The following is a 21,523-nucleotide window of genomic DNA, read 5'->3' as shown; positions in this document are numbered from 1 at the left end:
AACATTTTTATCGCTTTCGGTTACGGATACATTTTTATTTCGGATACCCGATAGTGTTAGATACGGTTACGGAGCTCCATAGCATCCCTGTTTCCAACACTTAATTGCTATCACAACGATAAGTATGCAAAAAGTTGTATTAAAAATAAAAATAAATAGATGAATATATAATGTCTAACTTGTCAACACGTAATGTTTGTTTTAATCCGTAATCACCGAAATATCTTTAGTAATATTATCGATCCAAAGGGAATTACTATTCAAAACTTACTTTATTACTTTTTAATAACGATCAAATTGAGTATATTTTTTACAAAACGAAAAGAGGAGATAATAAGAGCAATAATAATAAAAAAATGATATTATAAAATCACTAATTTTAGCAAAATTATTACAAATTCTATATTTGTTAATAATTCAAAATAAATAAAATTGGCTTTTCTACACCTTCAAATCGCCATAACTCGTAAACCCTGCTAGTTTCTGAATCAAAGTTCGATTTTGATTTGACACACTAAGGTATTAAATAGGTAAAATTTGGAGTCTACAAGTGTACAACAATCTTTATTTTGGTACTGGTATAACTCATTAAAAGTGACGGATCTCCTTTTAAATCGAATTGAATTAATTTTCACACAACATCGAATAATGTCAAAGTCACAAAGTTGTCAAACGTCAAAGTGTTAGGTCAAAATTAAATTTACACCGCGCTTACCGAACTTGTACATCAAATAACAATAATTAATATAAAATATACGTTATTTTATCTTATTTAAAGTAGACTTAAGTTTAATTATAAATATTTCTTATTATGATAACAATGAAACTATAATGAAAGAACTAATATAATGTCGCATAACCTGTAGGATTATAAAAAAGCCGTTTCGTTTTAGTAAAAGTAGGATCAAATAAGTGTGAATTATGCAAAAGTTACAAGAGAGTGTGTTTTCTATTGTTAAAACAACTAGTCTTTCATCCGCTGTTTTTAGTTTTTTACAACCAACTGAGGATTTTTTAGGTTCGTACTTTCAATATTGTTTACTGGGAAATTTACGAAAACAAAATCATTTACGATTTAATATTTTTCAGAAAAAACGCCTTTGGGGGGTATTCTCCGGGATACAAAGTATGCGTGGCTTGCTCTTGGGCCTAAATTTTGTGTTGTTGATTTAAGAAGTGGTTTGAAAATAGCGGCGCGGACATTTGGTAATGGTATAAGGTATGTTATATTTGCCATATGATGTCGTAGACCTTTGATTTATAATAAGACGAAGTACTATTTTATTTGTTTTGTTATATTATTGATTATATTTACAGTAGCCGCATCTCCGTCACAAGTGTTGTCGAAATTCCAACACCACTCACAGATAACTCTCAACAACTTATAATAAGCCTAGAATGTGATGATACCACGAGTCTTATTTGTGTCTTTCACATAAACGGCTCTCAGCTGCTACGCTGTATACAAACTGATGTTGTTATCACAGAACTGGCAGTTTGTGATAGATTGCCAAATGGACCTCTTATGTGTTTTAATGGATTGGTTATGGCTGGCACTCGTAAAGGAGAGATAATTATATTCGATCTTAATAGAGCCAGTTTGATACAAGGTAAATATAATACATGTTATCTGAGATTGATTAAATGATTTAATACTACCAGTATTGTTTTGAAATATATATAACTATGATATGTTATCCATTTCATATATTATATTTGGGGCTTAAGAATGATCACATTTAAAGTCCAAAACTAATGTACATAATAAAATAAAATAATTATTAACACAATTATTTAATACAAATGATTACTAATTTCAGCATTAAAAGATTTATCACAAGGATATGAACAACTTGTCCGTGGTGAGAACAATGTTGCCAATCTCATATTCCTGCCTTTTAAAGCAGTAAATAAAATTGAGAGTCAAAGAGAATTGGCAGTTGAAAATGACGATCATTTAGCACTTCTATTGAATGAGGACTCTTTCCTTGATGGCCAGTTCATATTTCGTAATCCTGATGGAACAGTCCGTATGAAAGCCAAACAAAGTCATATAAGAGTGACGGTCGCACAGTATATACCACAATTAGGAAGTTTGGCTGTGGGATTTAATTTTGGAGCATTTCAAATTTGGAATATTTTAAATTTAGAACTTGAGTTCACTTCTCAAGTTAATGTTGAATGCCTGCCAGTTACACATTTTGGATTCCAGGTAATTTATCCATCATTATTGGTTCATTGCTTTTTATCGTCATCATCCATGTAGGTTATCTAATTTATATTGTCAAAAATGTTTTAAAGTTATTGTTGCTTTAATAAATAATGTGATGTAAACTTGCATAGTGATTAACCTGTTCCATTCTTTACAGGAGCCATGTGATGATCCAAGAGCATTTTGTTATCTGTGGGTAGTTTTTTCAGTTTTGGAAAGATTTGAAGAGGAAGAATTTCCTTTGGCTGTGATGTATTCTTTAACTTATCAGGGAAAGAGGATGCTTTCTGATACTAAATGCCTCTATCAGGTAATTGCTTAATTAAAGTTGACAGTTTTATTTTTTAAATAAAATATTTTATTTATTACATACAATGATATAAGGGAGGTAGCAGATATTAGGTAGCCTATATAATTCTATCCTTTTCTCTACCCCTAATAATTTGTATGATAAATTTGCATGATGATCTATTGAGTAGATTGAGTAAATATTACAATATTGGAGTAGCAGTGTGAAATGATTGGAGACAATTACATTTTATTGATATTGATTTCCAAGTATTGTCCAACTTAAAATGTATATAAAAAAATCTTAATTTTTACTTAATTTTACTAAATTAAGTAAATTTATTTTGCACAGCGATTTGGAGATGTATGTAAATTTTTCTATTTTTTAAATAGTTTTTTTTTTATTAGGAATTTTCAATGGCAACTATTCGCTTCCAAATAGAACTATCAGCTGTTGAAGTGACATCCGAATTCATTGGAGGCAGATGTATTTCCTGCCACACATACTCTATTAGTTCTACTCTTGGAGACGAAGGAGAAGATAGTGAGTATAGAATCTAGGTTTATACTGGCAATTATTGATACTGGCCATGTGGTAGGCTGTAGTTTGTAATGCTATGTTATAGAGAACCAATTTGAGAAAAAGCTGTTTTTTTTTATTAAGTAACTTGAAAGTCTGTTTTATAATATAAAAAAAATTATTAATTTTTACTTAACATTAAAATACAAAATAAATCTTTTCAGCAATGTTAAATCTATGTCAGTTAGTTTGGGAATGTTGGGGCGAAAATCAGAATACAGGGACTCAACATGGAATGCTTTTATTTGATTTAGATCAGTGGTACAAAGACCAAATGCCAGGTAAGTTAACATTATCTTATATTAATTAAAAATATATTAAGAAGTAAAGAATATTATTTTAAAAAACTTAATTTATAAAAAATCTGCTCATGACTTTGTAAATGCCTTTCTCAACAAAAACATGAATATATAAGTTCCATAAATATCTACCTTATTTTCTGCAGCGACTCAACGTCTCGAAAGCAACGCATTTATAAGTACAGCTCGATGTCCTGAAGTTAACCGTGGTTCTTGCCTGACTCTCGACTTGCGGCTAGACCCCACTTCAGTATCTCCATACTCGCACGCCACGAGACTTGAAGAACATTTCTACCCTAATTCATTGCAGTATGGTGAGATACATCTATTGTTTAATTTTTTTAAGACAAATCGGTAATATTAACGTTCAATTATAAAGTTCAAAAAATCATGTATGTATGAGAAATAAGCTTTACAAATCCAGTGACAATTTAATATAATACAGAGTATGGTATGGATTAACGCCGCGCGCTGTATAACCGAGGATGTATGAGAAGGGGCACAGACAGTCAATTTAAAATAAATATGACGTGGCAACGTTCCAGACTGCATCTGGCTGAACACGTCGGAGTCGAGTGTGCTGCACACGGTGGGCGTGCAGCGCCAGCTGGTGCGCGGCGTGAGCGCGGCCGGGCCCGCGTGCCTGCTGGCGCCCGCGCCGCTCGCGCTGCTGTGCCGCGCCGCCGGCCTCGCGCCGCTCTACTCGCCCGCGCGGGACCATCCCACCACGGTACGCACTCGGAGTCGGTTGCGATCGCAGGGGGAGGAAACGAGTAACCGACTTCGAGGTCTAAATAATCATTTATCTAAAGATGTAACTTTGGAAGTAAAACTAAAGTGGATATAAATAGTCAATTAGAATAATTACGTATTTTAAAAAGGTATATTAATCAATAATTATTTGTGGTCCACAATATAGCAGAGTTATTAGCAAATCACATAGAATAAGTGTGCACCTACCATTCGAATATACACACCTACCTAATATTGGCCTAATACTTTCTATTAGTTTCATTTAAACAAACAGAGGTAGAATTCTATATTTTTTTGCAAAAAAAACAGCATAAAGCACTGCAACTAATAAAATGAGCGATTTTTCACAGGATGAACAAAGGCGATTTCTGCTCTCGGTCGCATTAGAAGCTCGGCTTTCCCGCTTTTTAAAGCGCTGTGCGCATGATTGGGCCACTGGCACACATAGCGGGGTCGGCTGTACACTAACTTTTTTGGTAAGTATATTAACTTTATAATGTATCTAATGTGGATTGACCTTTTTCTAATTGTTTTTTCTGTTACAGGTCGATTGGAGTTGGAAACGTGCTATTGAATTGAAAGAAAATGCCAAGGAACTCACTGCGCCATTATTTACATCGTCCACTGCGCCAGATAGGTAAAATTATTTAGTAGTATATTAGAAACTAAAATTTATTTACTCTGAATAAGTCTAAATAACTTGTACTCTTATAATTTTAAATAATGCTGATTTCTTTTACAGAAATGTAGTACGTTGTCTCGAACACTGCGTCCAACAGCTGACACAACTCACGGGCTTGTTGGATGCTGTTCTCACGAAATGCTGCAACCTCGTCGTGCCAGATGGTATAATATTCTATAACACTACCAAAACTAGATCTATATTTTATTTTGTCACAAATAGAGTTATGGTACAGTATGCAAAACATTATTTGAAAAATTGTCTGCCTCTACAAACATAAAAACTTATAGTATTTATATGCTGAAATAGGACATGACCTTGAGTCTTTCACATTTCCTACTGAGTTAATTTATAACATCTAATTCTTAAGCAGATATAATTTACATACATATAATTATTTCAGCACTTAGCGAAATGGAAGAGAAGTATAAAGGTATAGGCACTGTGTCTTTGTACTTCCAAGTAGTGCAGTGGTTTGTTCGAGTAGGCTTGCTGCCTGAGCGACTTCACTCGTATAACGCCTTACCTTACCCCGCTCATCAACTGCAGGCTACATATAATAAACGGTGAGTTTTGCGTTATTATCATGTACTAAATCTGGTCTCAAAACGCGACATTGTATTAAATAATAAGAACAAATATTGACTTTACTGAGTCAAACGACGATATACCGATTCAGTAGTGTGTTAATTTGCTAATTAATCTATCTAATTCAAATTAATCTACAGAATAGACTGAGTCAGCCCTGATTACATAACATCAAATTTCTTCACTATTATTTCTTTATTATCAAATTAAATATAATTTAAAATATACATTGAGAAAGTTAAACTTAAATCTTAAAGTCTAATATATAAAGAACATATCTCAGTTGTTGTTACTTGTGCCTGTATTAAATTGATGAAATTACCCTGCGTAGAATATACCACTAAAAATAACAACATTAATTATTGTTACTCTCTAAGCGAGCCTCGTATTGAACCCTACCATAAAACAATTTTGAACCGTCATATTGTTACAGTCGTGTGAAACTCCATCGATTGCAAGACAAGTCCGAGGACGAGTCGGCCAACAAATCGTGTACCTTGCTCTACATCGATCAACTCATTGAAAATGAGTTTGGTGGTGAGAGAGTCCATCAGTGAGTATGCTTGAAATATATTCTTGATAATTTTTACATTATTCCCAATTGTTAAAATGGTTCGATAATGTTTCTTTCAAGGTTCCATAGAATCTTTATAGGTTTAAATGAGATTGTAAGAGTATGTTCTCAACTCAAGTGGAGCCCCTTTACCTAATAAATTTTAAATGTGATACCTAATTTTTTAATATTAACTTATACAATTTGTAGAATGTGGCTGAAAGCTGGTAGTGAGTGTGGCGGTCTTTACCCCCCACCCTCGCTCTACGCTCTGCTGCGACTTTACCTTCTACCCGACATTGCCGAAGAACATAAACACTCGCTGTTGCTGTACCTACTGTTGGATTACTCCATGCTTTATGATGAAATGAGGTATCTTCCAAAAATATACTTATTGCAGGTGATAATGATATTTTCCTAGATTTAAGCCAAGTTGGTCTTTATCAAAAAGGCGAGCCGACTATTACAGTGCAGGTGTCACTAAGCAACCACAGCTAGAACCTATTCTTCAAAATTCTACGACGGCAAATCCGATACGACCATCGTACAAATAACAGGCACCGAACCAATGGATTTTTATGCCAGCTAAAGCTCTGGAGTATTAACACTTCCTCTAGAAACTCCGAATTGCTTCGGGAAATTTCTTGGAAAACTATTTATGTGCCCCAGGTCCTTAGAATCTGTTTAACGTTCCGTAAACTTTGTTGAGTATATATGATATCATTTAATTTCCACAGATACGAAGCGGTGATTCGCCGCCTGATGCAGTTCCCCACCATGTTCGGTCTTAGCAACACCGCTATCAAAGCCACACAGGCCTTCTGGCATCTCGACCATCGGGACTTCGATGTGAGGATAATTGTCCTGCTATTATAACTTACAATTACTATTTATATTGTTAATTTCTTGGGGTTGTAAGGGTGAACCGTTAAGACCACTCTTAAGGGTGGTCTTTAGTTACAATTACATCTGTTGTTTGTGCTGTGCTCTATCAATCAATCAATTTATATTTAATCAATTATTTAAGCACACAATTTTCCAATATGGCTGAAATTAAACATATTCCATATTTTTGGCAAATTTAAATTAGTAACTTTTTTTTTAAATTTCTATCTGTACTGTGTTTATATCTACTATTTAAAAAACTACCTTGTGTTTATATGTAAAAATCATATTATATTAAACATTATTTACAGTTCGCACTCGACCAGCTCCAATGCCTAACCGGCAATACATTATCCGACTGGCAACATCACGTTGTTTTGTCTTCGCTACTCGCTCAGAAGAAGACGCAAGCGGCCCTACAATACCTGCACGTTAGGAAACCCGCACCCATTCAAAACATTAAAGATGGTGAAGTAAATGCTGTCAATGATCACGATAAGTTGGACGATTGGCAGTCGTGTTGTGATCTGTACTTGGCGAGAGGATTGGTGTTCGAAGCCCTCGATGTTATAAGGATGTGCGTCCAAAATGCTGCAACAGCTGATGACAAAATTCATCTACTTAATTTCTTCTATAAAGGTCAGTGACACATATAACATTAAAAAATATATATATAAGTCCTTTTCTAAACAACTTATTGTAATCTAATGAGTAGAAAAGCTTCGACAGAAATCTCAAGCAAATTTACTAATTCGTACTACTTCGAAATGAGCTCTGTTTGTCTGTCTATCTGTCTGTTGCTTTTTCACAGTCAAACCACTGAACCGAATTTGACGAAATTAGTTATTAAGCACGTTTGAACTTCAAGGATGGATTTTTTATGCCTAATACCGACCACTAGTCGTCTGTATTTTCTCAATATTTTTATTTATTTTACTATTTCGCGCAGGATGCCGCAACACCGGTCAACTGTCAAAAGTTCTGCAAGTCACCTTACTACCGTTCGAAGAGGAAGTGTTCATAAAGTATTTGAAAGATTGCAACGAGCCTCAGACGTCAGATATTCTTGTCATGTATTATCTGCAACAGGCGAGGTGAGAAAAAAATCTACAAAATGAATTCGAAATAACCTACCCGATTCCATCTATCACTCAATCGAGTTTTGAACATATCTCGATCGCTTTCTACCGACACCGCTCGAGCCCTCGATCGATTCCAGTTTGACTTTAAGACATTCCTCGAAACTAAAAAACACAGTAGTATTTACGAGGGACTATATCGCCTCCTATCGGCCAGCGGAAGTGACACGCGTCGCCGTCTCGCAGGTACCTGGAGGCGGAGCGCTACAACGAGGAGCTGAAGGCGCGCGGCGCGGCCAGCGACGACCCCGCGCGGGACGCGCTCGTGGAGCTGCTGCGCGCCGCGCTGCCCGCCGTCGCCGGGCACGTGGCGCGCGTCGCCGCCGCGCGCGACCACACGCGCGGTCAGTCACCCCCACCGCCTCGCCGCTCCCGGGAGATACTGACCCCGCACTGACACACCCCCCCTCATTTCCGGAGTCATGCATCGTCGTTTTTGTCTTTACAAGAATTATCTCTTGACGCTACTAGACTAGATTCGATATTTTTTTGATTCTATCTAGTAGGACAGATACTAAAGGAGCTTTTATACGCTTGAAGCATTACTTAACTGAGAGTATTCGTAACTCGTGAAATAATATTTTATGCAACGGCATCAAATAAAAATAAGTCTACTTCACCAACCGAACGACTCATCCCTCACACGTCGTCGAAACCGCAGACAAAATAGTCTATTATAAGTGATATGTTTAAATTTTCTGTTACAGTTATAAAGTCGAAACCTATGTCAGTCTACGTCCAAGCTACATCTCCTAAGAATACTTTTACGTACAAATCAACTTTTATTCAGGTAATTGTATTGTATTCAAAAATATAATTAAGTTACTAATTACTAATGCTAAATGAAAAGGCATTTTTAACAATTGTATAATTATTCGCATATTCGTATTTCCAGGATACTATTGAAAATGCAAGTGAAACATGGATCAACAAACCCAAAATGAGGAAAGGTCTCAAACGAGCGCTAAATATAGAAGAAACACCATTTATTTGCACTCCTAAGTTATATAAAACAAGAAGGTGATACTGTTATAAATTGTTTTCTAATTAACAACAATATTTTAACTAATATATTAACATAAAATTGATACTTTCCAGCATTGTAAGCTCAGAACAAAAAGGCAGCGAAGCGACACCACCGAAGCGAGCGAAACTCGACTTTACGGGAACGCCACGTACGACCAGAAACCCGTGCACGCTCAAAGTGAGCGAAACCCTCAGCCGACAGATGGCCAGCTTACTCGATATGCCCGAAGTAGAGAGTCCTCATAAACAGTACGAGAGAAGTGGAGCTGAAACTCCACATAGTATTTTGAAGGTAATTGTTTTAACTATCGTGAAATGTTCGGGCTTTTATTGTATGTTTGCGTCATAGTTTAGGTAATTGTTTTTAATTTTTTAATATTTATCACACCGAGAAACAAAGGTAAATAAGACTCGCCGGTTTTCAGATCGTTTTACCGATGCAATGGATTCGGATTTATTAACATTGTAATTAGATTTTAATCTTCACGAAAACATCGTTTATAGAAGCTCACTTGTAGCTACATACTATGACAAATAAAGTAATTACATATTTTTGAAGTCTAACCTTTTTAATATAATGTTTCTGGAATTCTATAGATTAATAGTAAAATCTTTAATGAATCTCCTATAAAATCAAGATTAAGAACAAAATATTAATCCTCTATTGTTTCAGAATCGTCGCTTAGAAAGTCGCAACCAAGAGGCTCCATCGCCCGTTGACTCTCGCTACCTGGATAGCGATGAGGAATTAGAAACTGCAAGCAACCATACGCATTACAGTGATTCGAACAAGTGAGTTAACGTTCGCTTGCGTTTTGGTATAAGTCTATGGTCTTCCTTGGAGTTCCAGCTTCCTTCATACCAAATTTTATACAGACAGACAGAGTTACTTTCGCATTTATAATATTAGTATAGATTTGCCAATTACTTTTATCATTACTTGCAAGCCGAATTTGTATACAACACCCTATGGTTGTGCTGAATTGTTTTTTATTTTTTAGTTACTTGAAATAAAACCTTTCTATAATTATTTTTATTAACTGTGATGGTATTCTCAACCATTTGATATGGACACTAGGCAAGTGTACGGGACATTTTATACGGCACAAGTGTGAACGCAAACACAAGTGCACAGTGTTCCCTCGCTTTCATAACCCAATGAAATAACAAACTTAGAAAGACCAAAAAGAGTTCATACAGAGGAAAAAAAGCTAAGCCCTAAAGCATAAGAGTCTGCGACTTTATAAGGCAGCGACTAGATCCGCGAGACAGTTAAACTATATATCTTGTAGTTGATGTTGGTGTCTGGGTTTCAGTACTTATTATTGTTTCTAGGCTATTAAGGTTCACAATCCCTACCGCGTCTGAGGCTGGGTCAACTCCATCCCCTGTGCCCATACCTGTTACAATGAATGCGATGAAAGAAGAATCTTCAGAGAGTGATCTGGCTTATGAAGAAAGTGACAAACATTCTTATAAGGTAGGTGTTGACTGAGAAAGTAATGACTAAATGTATATATTTGAATGAAAATGTACATTATACTTACCTTTGCTTCTAACCCATTATAAAACATCATTTGTAATAATTTTGCCGTCATTGAAATAAGAACCTTAAAGCCATTGTTTTGATATTACTAATTAAAATAATGTTACTAAAATTAAAAAATGATTTCATAAAAACACTGATATTAGTCGGTTTTAATTTGATGACTTCACTTATATCAACGCACACATATATCTGCTATCTATCTATTTTAACGAATCGCGCAAATCCTGCGTCTATTGTGTTCGAGTATAACAATTGGGTCGACGATTGCAGCTTAATAGAATGCTTTTTGCTGATTAAATAATCGTAGTGTATATAGAGTTATTGTAAATATTACAGAGTGAATCACACCCGATGGAATCACCTCCGAAGAAATTCGCCGCTGAAGAAAAGACACCATCAAGGAAATCGTATAAAGACAATGTTAGAGCCAGGTAATGAAATATTAAACGATAATTATATAGTAGTGTATTCAATAGATATTTTTTAACATTGCTGAGCATTTTGAAAATATATCTAATAACCGTACACCGACAAAGAGTAACGTTTTTTTTTTTTTTTTTCAGAAAATCTCTATCGATATCAGCTAATAGTAGTCTCTCAGACGACCCTAACACGTCAATAGAAAGCATAGCGGATATACCCATCACTTTAATTAATCCGCGATATTTGGGAGATAAGAAGTATACTAGATGCTCGCCGATACACTTAAGTGAAAAAGAGACAGGAAATGTTGAAGATCGAAATCTGGAAGTAGAGAGTGAGATGGAAGATAGAATTCAAGATAATTTCGTACCACAGACTCCAAAAAGCAGAAGAAGTATTCGGACTGGTGTTAATGAAAGTACTCCTTTGGTTAATCGGTGAGTGATCATTTATGTACATATATTCTTATATATTGATTGATTTATTTATCTTGTATATTAATGAATATTAACATATATGTACCAACTTTAATGATAGAGCCATTAAAGTTGGTACATGTATGTGGATATGTGCCTTTTCATGGCGGTTTGTGTTGTTTGTTTATGTCTACCATCTACTTTGTCGTAACTAGTCTCTAGATGGCGCTTCAATACAACAAATACTATACCGTTCCATTGATTAGAAATAATGAATGAAAACATAGAAAATTTTAGGGCCAATCATACAAAGTAATTTAAAAGGCATCGCAATCATTGTTTACAGAAGTCGCCCTACGACCCCAGAAAGGCAAGATTCACCTGCAACTCTGCGTGTCGACAGAACCACCAGGTAATGACTTTGCAATTTATTTCCACACACTGCAACATTGTGGGTTTGCATTATGCCAAAGCCATGCGGTCAATACATTCAGTTTTCGATGTGTTTTCCTTCACCGCCGGGTACGATTGTTATAAATGATATTTGGCGGTCCCAGGAGCCGCTCTCGCACGCCGGAGCTCAGTCCGCGCTCGAGCCTGACGCCCATCCCCGAGCAGCCGCAGGAAGTGGACAGCGCCCCCCCACGCAGGTACTGCACTCAGACCTATATCCTAGACTCTAGGTGATTCTTTGATTTTATCATTTGCTCCCTTGAAAGCGTATTACTTAAAATTATCACTACTATCTATATATACTTCCCATCATTGACAATGAAATTGCGCTCCTCCTTTCTACCGAAGTCAGAATATGTGAATTCAGCATTGGGAGTGAGCTAAAAAGTTAAAATTATTTTTGTTCGTTACTTATACTTAAATGAAATTGTACAAAACCTATTTCAACTTTTGTATATCTTAAGTTAAGTCCCTTAATTTGATGATAAAAATATAGTTTTGGAAGAAATTGAAGAGTTGCTGCACTTGCATATAAGTTAAGTTATTTTTTTGTTTCTTGTAGGAGTAGATCTCGTACCCCGGAGACATTGGAAAAAGTGGTCAAAGTGCCGCCCAAATTAGAAACCATCAAGGAATCTGCTAAACTAGGAGAATCACCGAGTTCGTCTCCTACTCGACGTAGTTTGAGGTGAAATAGTTACATACACATTCAATAACAATGCTTATTGTTTTAAAATCCAACCATTCTGAAAATAAGTCATACATGTTTTTTAGAACTTTTTGTTGATGTATTAAGCTATCAGAATAGATTTTAAGCAATTAGTTATCGGTTAATTTTCTACTATATTATTTAAAACATAATTTTTTGTGTTTTTCCCTTAGAAGCCGTTCCCGTACTCCAGAAGTAGAATCAACAGAGCAACCAGTAATAACCAGCCCACGTAGCTTAAGGTAAGAATTATGATAGTCTTACAAATAAAATAGTCTTATATAAATTCCATGCCTTTGATGTTGATTAACATTTTATTTTTAAAGGAGCCGTTCTAAAACACCGGAGAAATTAATGTCACCTAAGAAAGAACATTCCACTCGAAGTAAGCGATCTCTCTCTAGAATGGTACTCGAAGCAAACACTTTCGCCAAAACCAAACAGCAGGTAGAAAAAATGGAAACAGAATCTATTGAAGAAAAAATTGAAAGCACGCCAGTTAAAAATTCCAAAGACGTAACCAGTCTGATGGACGTAACTTTCTCGCCAATAGTCAACAAATCCATTCTACAAAGTTCGACGGAAAGCTTCTTATCTGTGACTACTGAAAAGAACATACACAGTAGTGATGAAAATACTAGTATGCAAGCCCTACCAGCATTTACTACAATTAACGAAATATATGTAGAAAAGTCAGTTCTACACAGCTATCAAAGCAGTATTGCTGAAACTACCCAAGATGAAACAAAAGACGACACTATTCCACAAAGCCAAATTAAATCTCTGCCAGCCTTCACCACGATAAACGAAGATATTGGTAAATCGGTTTTAAATAGCTTCGAAAGTAGCATAAATGAATCTAGTTTACAAGAAAAGGATACAGTATATGAAACACCCAAGCTACCAACAACGTCGTTTAAGCTCAATGAAACAGATATAGGAAAGTCTGTATTAGGTAGTAACGATACCAGTGCTGCTATCACTGACGACTCAATGAGTCATGTTAAAAACTTGGCTGAGTCCAGCCTTATGACTAGTGACAGTGAAATAGAAATCAAAGACACCTGGAAGTCCCAAGTAGATACGCCAGAAACAGCGAGGGTTATTCAAAAAGAGAAAGAGAAAATAGTGGAGATTGAAAGGGAAATAAATGAGATAGAGGGAGAGATGTCGGACGAATGTCAAGTAGAATCTGACTCTAGTGACTCTAGTGACTCGAGTGAAGATACTGAAGATTCTAGTGAGGAAGTCCCTGAAGAGTCTGATGACAGTGTTGAAGATTCAGAGGAAGATGTAAGTGACTCTTTTTAATAAGCGTAAATAAACATAATTTAATGACTACCGTAATTAAACTTGTTCCTTACTGTATTTTCTTTATTAAAATATTCTTGAATATTTTAGCTTTATTTAAAATTGGCAAATTTACTACTTGGTATTACCCGGTTACCATAAGCAATGCGTCATCATCACCACCTTAAATGGAACAAATTTATTAAGTCCTTTGTGCATATAGTTACACTGATTATAGTTATTATATTATTGTAATGTATTTATATTATCTATTATTCATCATTTAACATGAATATTGTCTGTAATAAATACGGTTTTTTATTTTTCACAGAATTCGGATTCGGATACTGATTCTGATTCTGATTCTGAAAGTGAACAAGACAATGAAGTCATTTCTATCGCGGATTCCGATGAATCATCAGACGCAAATAAACTGCAAATAGATGAGGCGGCTCCAATCGCAGTGGAAAAGGAACAAGAAATAGAAAATTTTATAATCGAGGAGGTTGTTGAAATGCCAGTTACTGAAAAGGAAGCGATTGTTGAAAACCCAATAGAGGTAGAACAACAAAAATCTAATGAAGAGAAAGAAATGGTCATTGAAACTACAGCAGTTGAAGATTCAAAGGAACAATTGAACGAAGCTCGTAATATGTCAATACTAACTGACGATAATTCGATCAATGAATCTGATCAATCGGTCAATTTAAATTATTCTGATGAAAATAAAGTCGAAAATAATAAGAAAGAAGAAAATGTCGAAGAAATGGTAATAGGTATGTTCCGTCATTGTTTATCATCACGCTTTAATCCTGGAATTCAGAAACAAAAACAAACATGGTGCCCATACAATAGGACTTATAAAAATATTGGTTATACTATACTCATACTTTTTTAAATAACTCTAATCGTCTTAACTAAACATTCGTTACCCATACATACATATAAAACACTCATGCTTCAGTCTAAAACTAATCTTTATATTAAAAATATATTAATAATACAACTAAATTGCAATTTTCAGATCAAGCTGTTAACATAGACGTCATAGTAGAAGAAGTGCAACCTGCTAATAACACTGAAGTTCTTTCTCAAGGTATAGAAGTTGAAAAATCATCTGATATTGAAACAATGGATGTGGTCGATGCAGGCATTGATACACCCAAAGATATAGAAACTGTTTCGAATAATCCCGTGTCAGAGCAAGTGGAATTATCGTTGCCGCAAGAATCACCTCAAGAAAAGAAAAAGGAATCTAAAAGGATTGAAGACCAAGAAAAACCTGCAGATTCCAGACAACCAATGAAGCCTACGACTTCAAGTAAATCTAATGAAGTTGATCAATTAGGAGAAGCCAATACTTCTGCACAAAAAATAACTGAATCGATGACATCGAATGATACACCCAAAGGAATCGAACGTATTATTGAAAAGTCAGTTCCAAAAGAAGAGGAATTAACATTGCCGCAAGAATCGATTCAAGAAAAGATAGATGAATCAAAGACCACTGTAAAAGAAGGAAAACCTCATTCCAGACAACGAACTAAGTCAACAACTTCGAATAAATCTAAAGATGAAGCTGATCAATTAGAAGACCTAAAAACTTCTACACGAAAAGAAACTCAAACGACGAACCTCAAACCTAAAGAAATAGCAACTACATCTGATAAGCTGCTACCAGAAAAAATGGAAATAGCAATGCCACAAGAATCTTGTCCAGCAAAGGACGAGCAATCTGAAAAAAATGAAAACGAAGAAAAACCCACACATTTCAGACAGCGAACTAAGTCAACATCTTCGAATAAATCTAAAGACAAAGTTGAACTATTAGAAAAAACAAAAAGTTCTACACGTAAAAGTAGTCAATCGACGACCTCAATTGATACACCCACAGAAACTGTATCTGATAAACCAGTACCAGAACAAATGGAAATAACATCGCCACAAGAATCTCTGCAAGATAAGAAAGAGGAATCTGAAAAACCTAATGATGAAAAACCCACTCATTTCAGACAACGAACTAAGTCTACGTCTTCGAATAAATCTAAAGACGAAGTTGAAAAAAAAGAGAAAACAAAATCTTCTACACGGAAAAGAACTCAATCTACGGCATCGATTGATACACCCATAGAAATAGAATCTGTATCTGAAAATCCAGTGGCAGAGCAAATGGAAATAACATTACCACAAGAATCGCTTCAAGAAAAGAAAGAGGAAACTAAACAAAATGATGATGAAGGAAAACCCACTCATTCCAGAAAACGAAATAAGTCTACGAGTTCAAATAAAGCTAGAGATGAAGTAGCACAATTAGAAGAACCAAAAACTCCTTCACGAAGAAGAACCCAATCGACGGCCTCAAACAAATCTGAAACAGAACAACAAACACCTGAAAATGAAAGTAATGTTGAAGTCAGTACCCCATCTTCTAGAAGAAGAGCTAAAACACCAACTTCAACGGAAGTCAGGAGAATATTAACACGTCGTGCGTCTAAAGAACTAATGGAGCAGGGCGAAGATGAGTCAATTATTCAAGAGGATACGCTAACACCGAGGCGTCGTTCTACTCGTTCTAGAAGTAAAAAAGAGGACGATAATATTAGTGTCGTTTCTGAAAGTTCAGTCAAGTCCTCTAGAAGTAAGGCTAGTGACGATGGGGATGTTAAAAGTCAAGTAAGGAAAGGTCGAAAGTCTATACTTAGTACCAAGCCTGATTTATCAGTGATACCAGAAGTAACTACAGAAGAATCGAAATCGGAAACCGCAGAGGATATTGTTAATGAATTGGGTACCAGAAGGTGAGAATTAAATTTTAATCATTAATTATATTCATTTCTTTAATTATGTTATAAAAGCAGAGTATTTTTGTTTTTTATTTCATATATATTATTAGGTAGAGACTTTTTCTTAGTGGTACCACCCACTCATTAAATATTCTGCCGCAAAACAGCAATACTTAGTATTTTTGTGATCCAATTTCGAGGGTGAGTCAATGTAACCACAGACACAAGGGACATAACATCTTAGTTTCCAAGGTTGGTGGCGCATTGGCGATGTAATTAATGGTTAATATTTCTTACAGCGCCAATGTCTATGTGGTGTGGTGAGCACTTGACATCAGGATGCCCATTTGCCATCCTAGGCGAACCTAAATTTGTATATAATATTTTATGACGAAGTTATAAAAACTGTATTATTTGTAATTGTATAATTGGTTTAATTATATTTCAAAAAAGGAACTACTCACAATCAAAGTTTATTATAAATTGGCAACACTAGAAAAATAAGTAATTGAAAGTATTAATAAAGATCCCCGTTTGTGCAGACTAACGCGCAACCAGAAGGCCGTGCTGGAGTCGTGGCTGGAGCCGAGCCGGTCGGCGCTCGACGAACAAGGTAAGCCGCTGCCCGGCAGAGATTAACGCATATCTATATCTTCTATATCTATATCTGTGAGATCAATACACTTTGACACCGTGAAAGTTGGCACATATGTCTATTTCTTCATCTTATTTTGTATACTGTACACTATATTTCTAACTCGCTCTTTTATTACTCGCCCTGTAGCTGGCGATGCACTACATCTTTATGGTTCGACCGATCTGTTGGTATACACACGTGTAGTATTTCTGCCAAGTTTCGCTATAGTTTGGTTACAGAGTAGGAATATTTTCGGTCGTTGGCTTTTTAATAAAACTCCAGAGGTTTAACGTTTAAATTTTAAGGCGACAATAACCGAAATCTACATTTCATAACATTCAAATTTTACTAGTCGAAGTGTCTCGTTATCTCCCTACGTAAAACTACACCTAAAACTTAAAAACAATTTGTAAATCAATTTGCAAAAGTAGAGACCACTTTTTGTTAATACGCCTATAATTTAAAATGAGGCGTACGCCTTGCGTGAGTGTTTAGTTATCCCGTTATTAATGAATATTTCATTTTAATCACTATGGTTCGGTGTATGGAGAACTGTCATATGTCACGTTAATTATATGAACGAACCAATAGTACGATCTATTTGACTAATCAGTTTTTAAAATTTTAACAATTCGGCAACAAAAAATTCGTAGCCCTTCTCTGTATGAAATGTCCAAAAAAATGTATTTATAAATGATTACCTATAATAACTGAAATGATTGAACAAAATAACACGTGCACATGAATATTAGTATAACTCTTATTGTTCAAGAAATCAAATTTTTAAATCTGCGAATGCAATGGCCAGTATATTCATACTCGAATAACAGAGGCAAGCTATGACGGGCCAACGTAGAAAATTATTCTCATTCCGCGACCGATTGTCGCATAGTATATTTATAGAAAACACGTGTGATTATAAAGTATTTATTATATATATACATAACTCATTATATTTAACTATTATTTAACGTCAGTAACATTTAATATCACAATGAATACTTTATAAGCTAATTTTAGAATTATTTATAGAAGTTCTGAAACATAAAATAGAATAAAATCTTTAATTGTAAAATCAAAATATTGTGAAAAATCAAACAAGCATATCTATTATTTTAAATACTTATTATTCAATATGAAAAAGAAAATTAAAAATTTAGAACGTAAAATCTTGCTCTGAAAACCTTTGGTTCATATTATTAAACAAAATATATTTTGTAAAACAATTCGATAAATAAACATCATTGAATCATATAAAATATCCGTTTATTGCTCTTCGCGATACTTGGTGCTGAGTAATGAAATCAAAATAATTGTTACTATTGCCGTAAGCCATGTATCGACTGTGTTAATATTTATTGAAATACTCCTTACAATAGAAGTAAGAACATGTGCTCTAACAATTAAATAAAAGGAAGCAAATGTTGCCACATTAAAAATATTAAAATCATACACATCCCTGTTTTTTTAATTTGCATGTTTAAAATTTAATTTTTTATTTATTTGCTTCGTTATATGTGACTTTTTAATGTGTATATGTATTTGGTGTTTTAGTTAAAAAATTGCATGATAATTATACGTCGCAGCGTCTCCGGCAAACTGCGAATTGTGATAAGCAATATTAAATGACCTGTAGTTTAATTGTGCTTAGATTTTTAATGTTATTACTCCCTCGCTAATACCTCTGCATCCCTCGAAACTCACTAGGCTCACCCGATCCGGACGAAATGAGAAACTCGCCAGATTCTTCCTTCGCTATTAGACCTCGTCGTAAGTATAAGCTTTGGTATTAAATGTTATAAACCGCATGGCTTCCCCGAACTTACAAACAAATATTCATTTGAAGTTGATCACTTTTATATACCACTGTTAATATATATGAATAAAATGTTTTAATTTTATTATTTTTAGTGATAGTATTTTTATAGTCACTAGTGCTGTTTCTATGAGAGGATGACGATAGTGTTGTAACACAAACTACGCCAATATTACCATACTTATGATATTTTAAACCAATATAGTGGAAAAATATCTATGTTTTGTTCCTGTCATAAAACTTAGAATGTGTACAACATAATCGACGTCATTATTTGTCTTTCAATAGTCGAAGAGTCCTAACAATACATTTATAACTTGTAGCTCGCATCGCAAGATCCGCGTCTGATACGAAAACCAGCGAGAAACCAGCGAGAATCGCTAGAAGGACGTCTGTAGATATCGGTAATTATATTTTCCTTTATCTTTGTAAAAAAAATACCAATCTGCAAACGGACAAGGGTTTTGTAATCGTTTTGCTGACTAATTGGTTGAAATTTCAACAGCTAATAATTTGGAACTGTGATTATATTTTTCTTCGAAGTAGAAATACATTTTTTTAACTGGACTATACATAGTCCATCTGATGGCAAACAGTCCCCTATTATTATATGGATATATATTACACGCTGGCTCACTCACGTGAGCACCGGAACCTCGTAACTGACTTTTCCGTGCGGCAGCGGTGGCGAGTGCGGGGGGCGCGGGTGGCGCGGCGGGGTCGCCGGCGGGCAGCCCGGCGCGCGCGCGCCGCGTGTCGTTCGCGCGCGCGTGCGAGGCGCTGCACACGCCCAAGTCGCGCCGCTCCTCCACCGACACGCGAGTAAGGCCTCCTTTCCCATCTATCTAAATATTATGCTAGCTACCCACCCCGGCTTCGCACGGGTAGGAAGTCTCCGTGCTGTCGTGTGGCCGACCTCATGGCTTACCAGCCACCTACGGAGATACTGTAGTGCACGAGTGTGTGCGCAAACACAGATACACTCTCATAATCTGGTGGGACAGCAAATTCGACACGAACGGAAAGTGTTCAGGCGCAGGACCGACGGCTTAACTTGCGCACCGAGGCACGGAGGTGCACACTTGAATGTGTACAGGACGTCGGGATCGGGATGTCGTAATACATGTTTACATTTTAATAACTTTGTAGGTACTATTAGTTTACGCGGCGTAAGCCCGTAAAGCTCTTAATCGTTGATTTTTTCCGACTGATTTACACACAACTTACTAGTCAATTATTTCTTTTTTTTTGCATATTTGATGTCCTTTTACTCGTTTACGTTCTATCGCCAATATTACTTAAAATCGATCCACTCAGGACCGATTTAAAATTGATTACAGCGTTATAGATTATAGAATAAATTTATATATTTAAATTACCTATAAATATTAATAATCACTTTTTTTAACTTGTATTTCCTTTTCATTTAAGGTCTTGCGAGGCGGACGGGTGACGATTAAAACTTAATAATTAATTATGATTTTTTTTATTTTTACTGAGAAAAAACGGAAAACTTTTTTTGATTTTATGTACAGTAAAATCAAGTCAATGCAACGCATGTAAAAAACATTCATTACATAATAATTCACTTGTCCTTCGAAATTAAATCTTAAAATACTAAATTTCAGAAAGACGATTCGATCAGTCAGCCAGGATCTCCCCCAGAAACTCCCACTCGCAAGGCAGATACCAGCCAAGTCAAAGAGTCGGCCAGGAAGTGAGTAAAATATTATTATCTTTTCGAAGATTTATGGACCTTGATATTTTTAATTTGATTTAAAATGAAATTTAACGCATTTTGGCAACATAACATCAATATTATGGCCTGATTAAATTTTCCGCAGAGTACAAAGCTAATTTTTAAATCAAACCTAAGAATAATTAAATTGAGATATAATTAATGTTCAATTTAAATATTTTTGTTTTCAGAACACGAAGAAATTCAGATAAAAACAAAGAAACAAAGGAGTAACTCGTTATTTATTTAGTTAATTATTTTACTTTTTACTAATGTTCTAGATAATGTATCGGGTTTGCATTTACATAAATAAATGAAAATATTAAAACATTTATGGTTTTTTTATTTAGAAACACTTTGAAGTTAACATCGTAAAATAAAAATTCAGTTAAATCAAATCTTCGCATTATACAATTGCCCAAAAATAACTTTTATACAGTGTAGTCAAAACATTTAAAATCTCTAAAGTAACGTTAACTCACTTTTACTTGAGATCACAGACAATAATTTATTTTATTTTATTTTTACACTTATATCTATTTAACCAATAAATAAATGCTGTTGTTGGTTTAAAGTAATATAAATGTATAAATGCATATCGATGATCATTAAGGCTAACAGTAAATATAAAAAATTTCGCTTGTTGTGATTACTTGTAAAAATACATTCGTGATTTTTTTGGAGTTTGATAGTTATAGTTTTTT

General features: G+C 35.0%; 1 protein-coding gene across 1 annotated transcript; it reads left to right on the top strand.

The window, feature by feature from the left end:
- Positions 1 to 675: 675 nt before the first annotated feature.
- Positions 676 to 21,149, top strand: LOC113393980 (serine/arginine repetitive matrix protein 2-like). Its single transcript, XM_064217372.1, has 39 exons — positions 676 to 1,018; positions 1,090 to 1,219; positions 1,318 to 1,610; positions 1,821 to 2,212; positions 2,370 to 2,522; positions 2,909 to 3,044; positions 3,245 to 3,361; positions 3,526 to 3,693; positions 3,925 to 4,109; positions 4,483 to 4,608; positions 4,678 to 4,769; positions 4,875 to 4,978; positions 5,218 to 5,380; positions 5,836 to 5,955; positions 6,166 to 6,327; positions 6,693 to 6,804; positions 7,152 to 7,479; positions 7,790 to 7,934; positions 8,166 to 8,323; positions 8,687 to 8,769; positions 8,875 to 8,999; positions 9,078 to 9,297; positions 9,679 to 9,797; positions 10,341 to 10,485; positions 10,891 to 10,985; positions 11,118 to 11,414; positions 11,740 to 11,805; positions 11,951 to 12,043; positions 12,409 to 12,534; positions 12,729 to 12,797; positions 12,882 to 13,848; positions 14,177 to 14,621; positions 14,870 to 16,643; positions 17,171 to 17,241; positions 18,973 to 19,035; positions 19,405 to 19,485; positions 19,764 to 19,903; positions 20,710 to 20,798; positions 21,011 to 21,149. Exons 1-39 carry the CDS (start codon positions 922 to 924, stop codon positions 21,051 to 21,053), a joined length of 8,292 nt encoding a protein of 2,763 aa, XP_064073442.1. The 5' UTR covers positions 676 to 921; the 3' UTR covers positions 21,054 to 21,149.
- Positions 21,150 to 21,523: the final 374 nt, after the last annotated feature.

This window comes from Vanessa tameamea, chromosome 16, assembly GCF_037043105.1.
Source record: "Vanessa tameamea isolate UH-Manoa-2023 chromosome 16, ilVanTame1 primary haplotype, whole genome shotgun sequence".
Classification (NCBI taxonomy): Eukaryota; Metazoa; Arthropoda; class Insecta; order Lepidoptera; family Nymphalidae; genus Vanessa; species Vanessa tameamea.
Note: the sequence above shows the minus strand (reverse complement) of the source record. Positions and strands in the feature narration are given on the sequence as shown.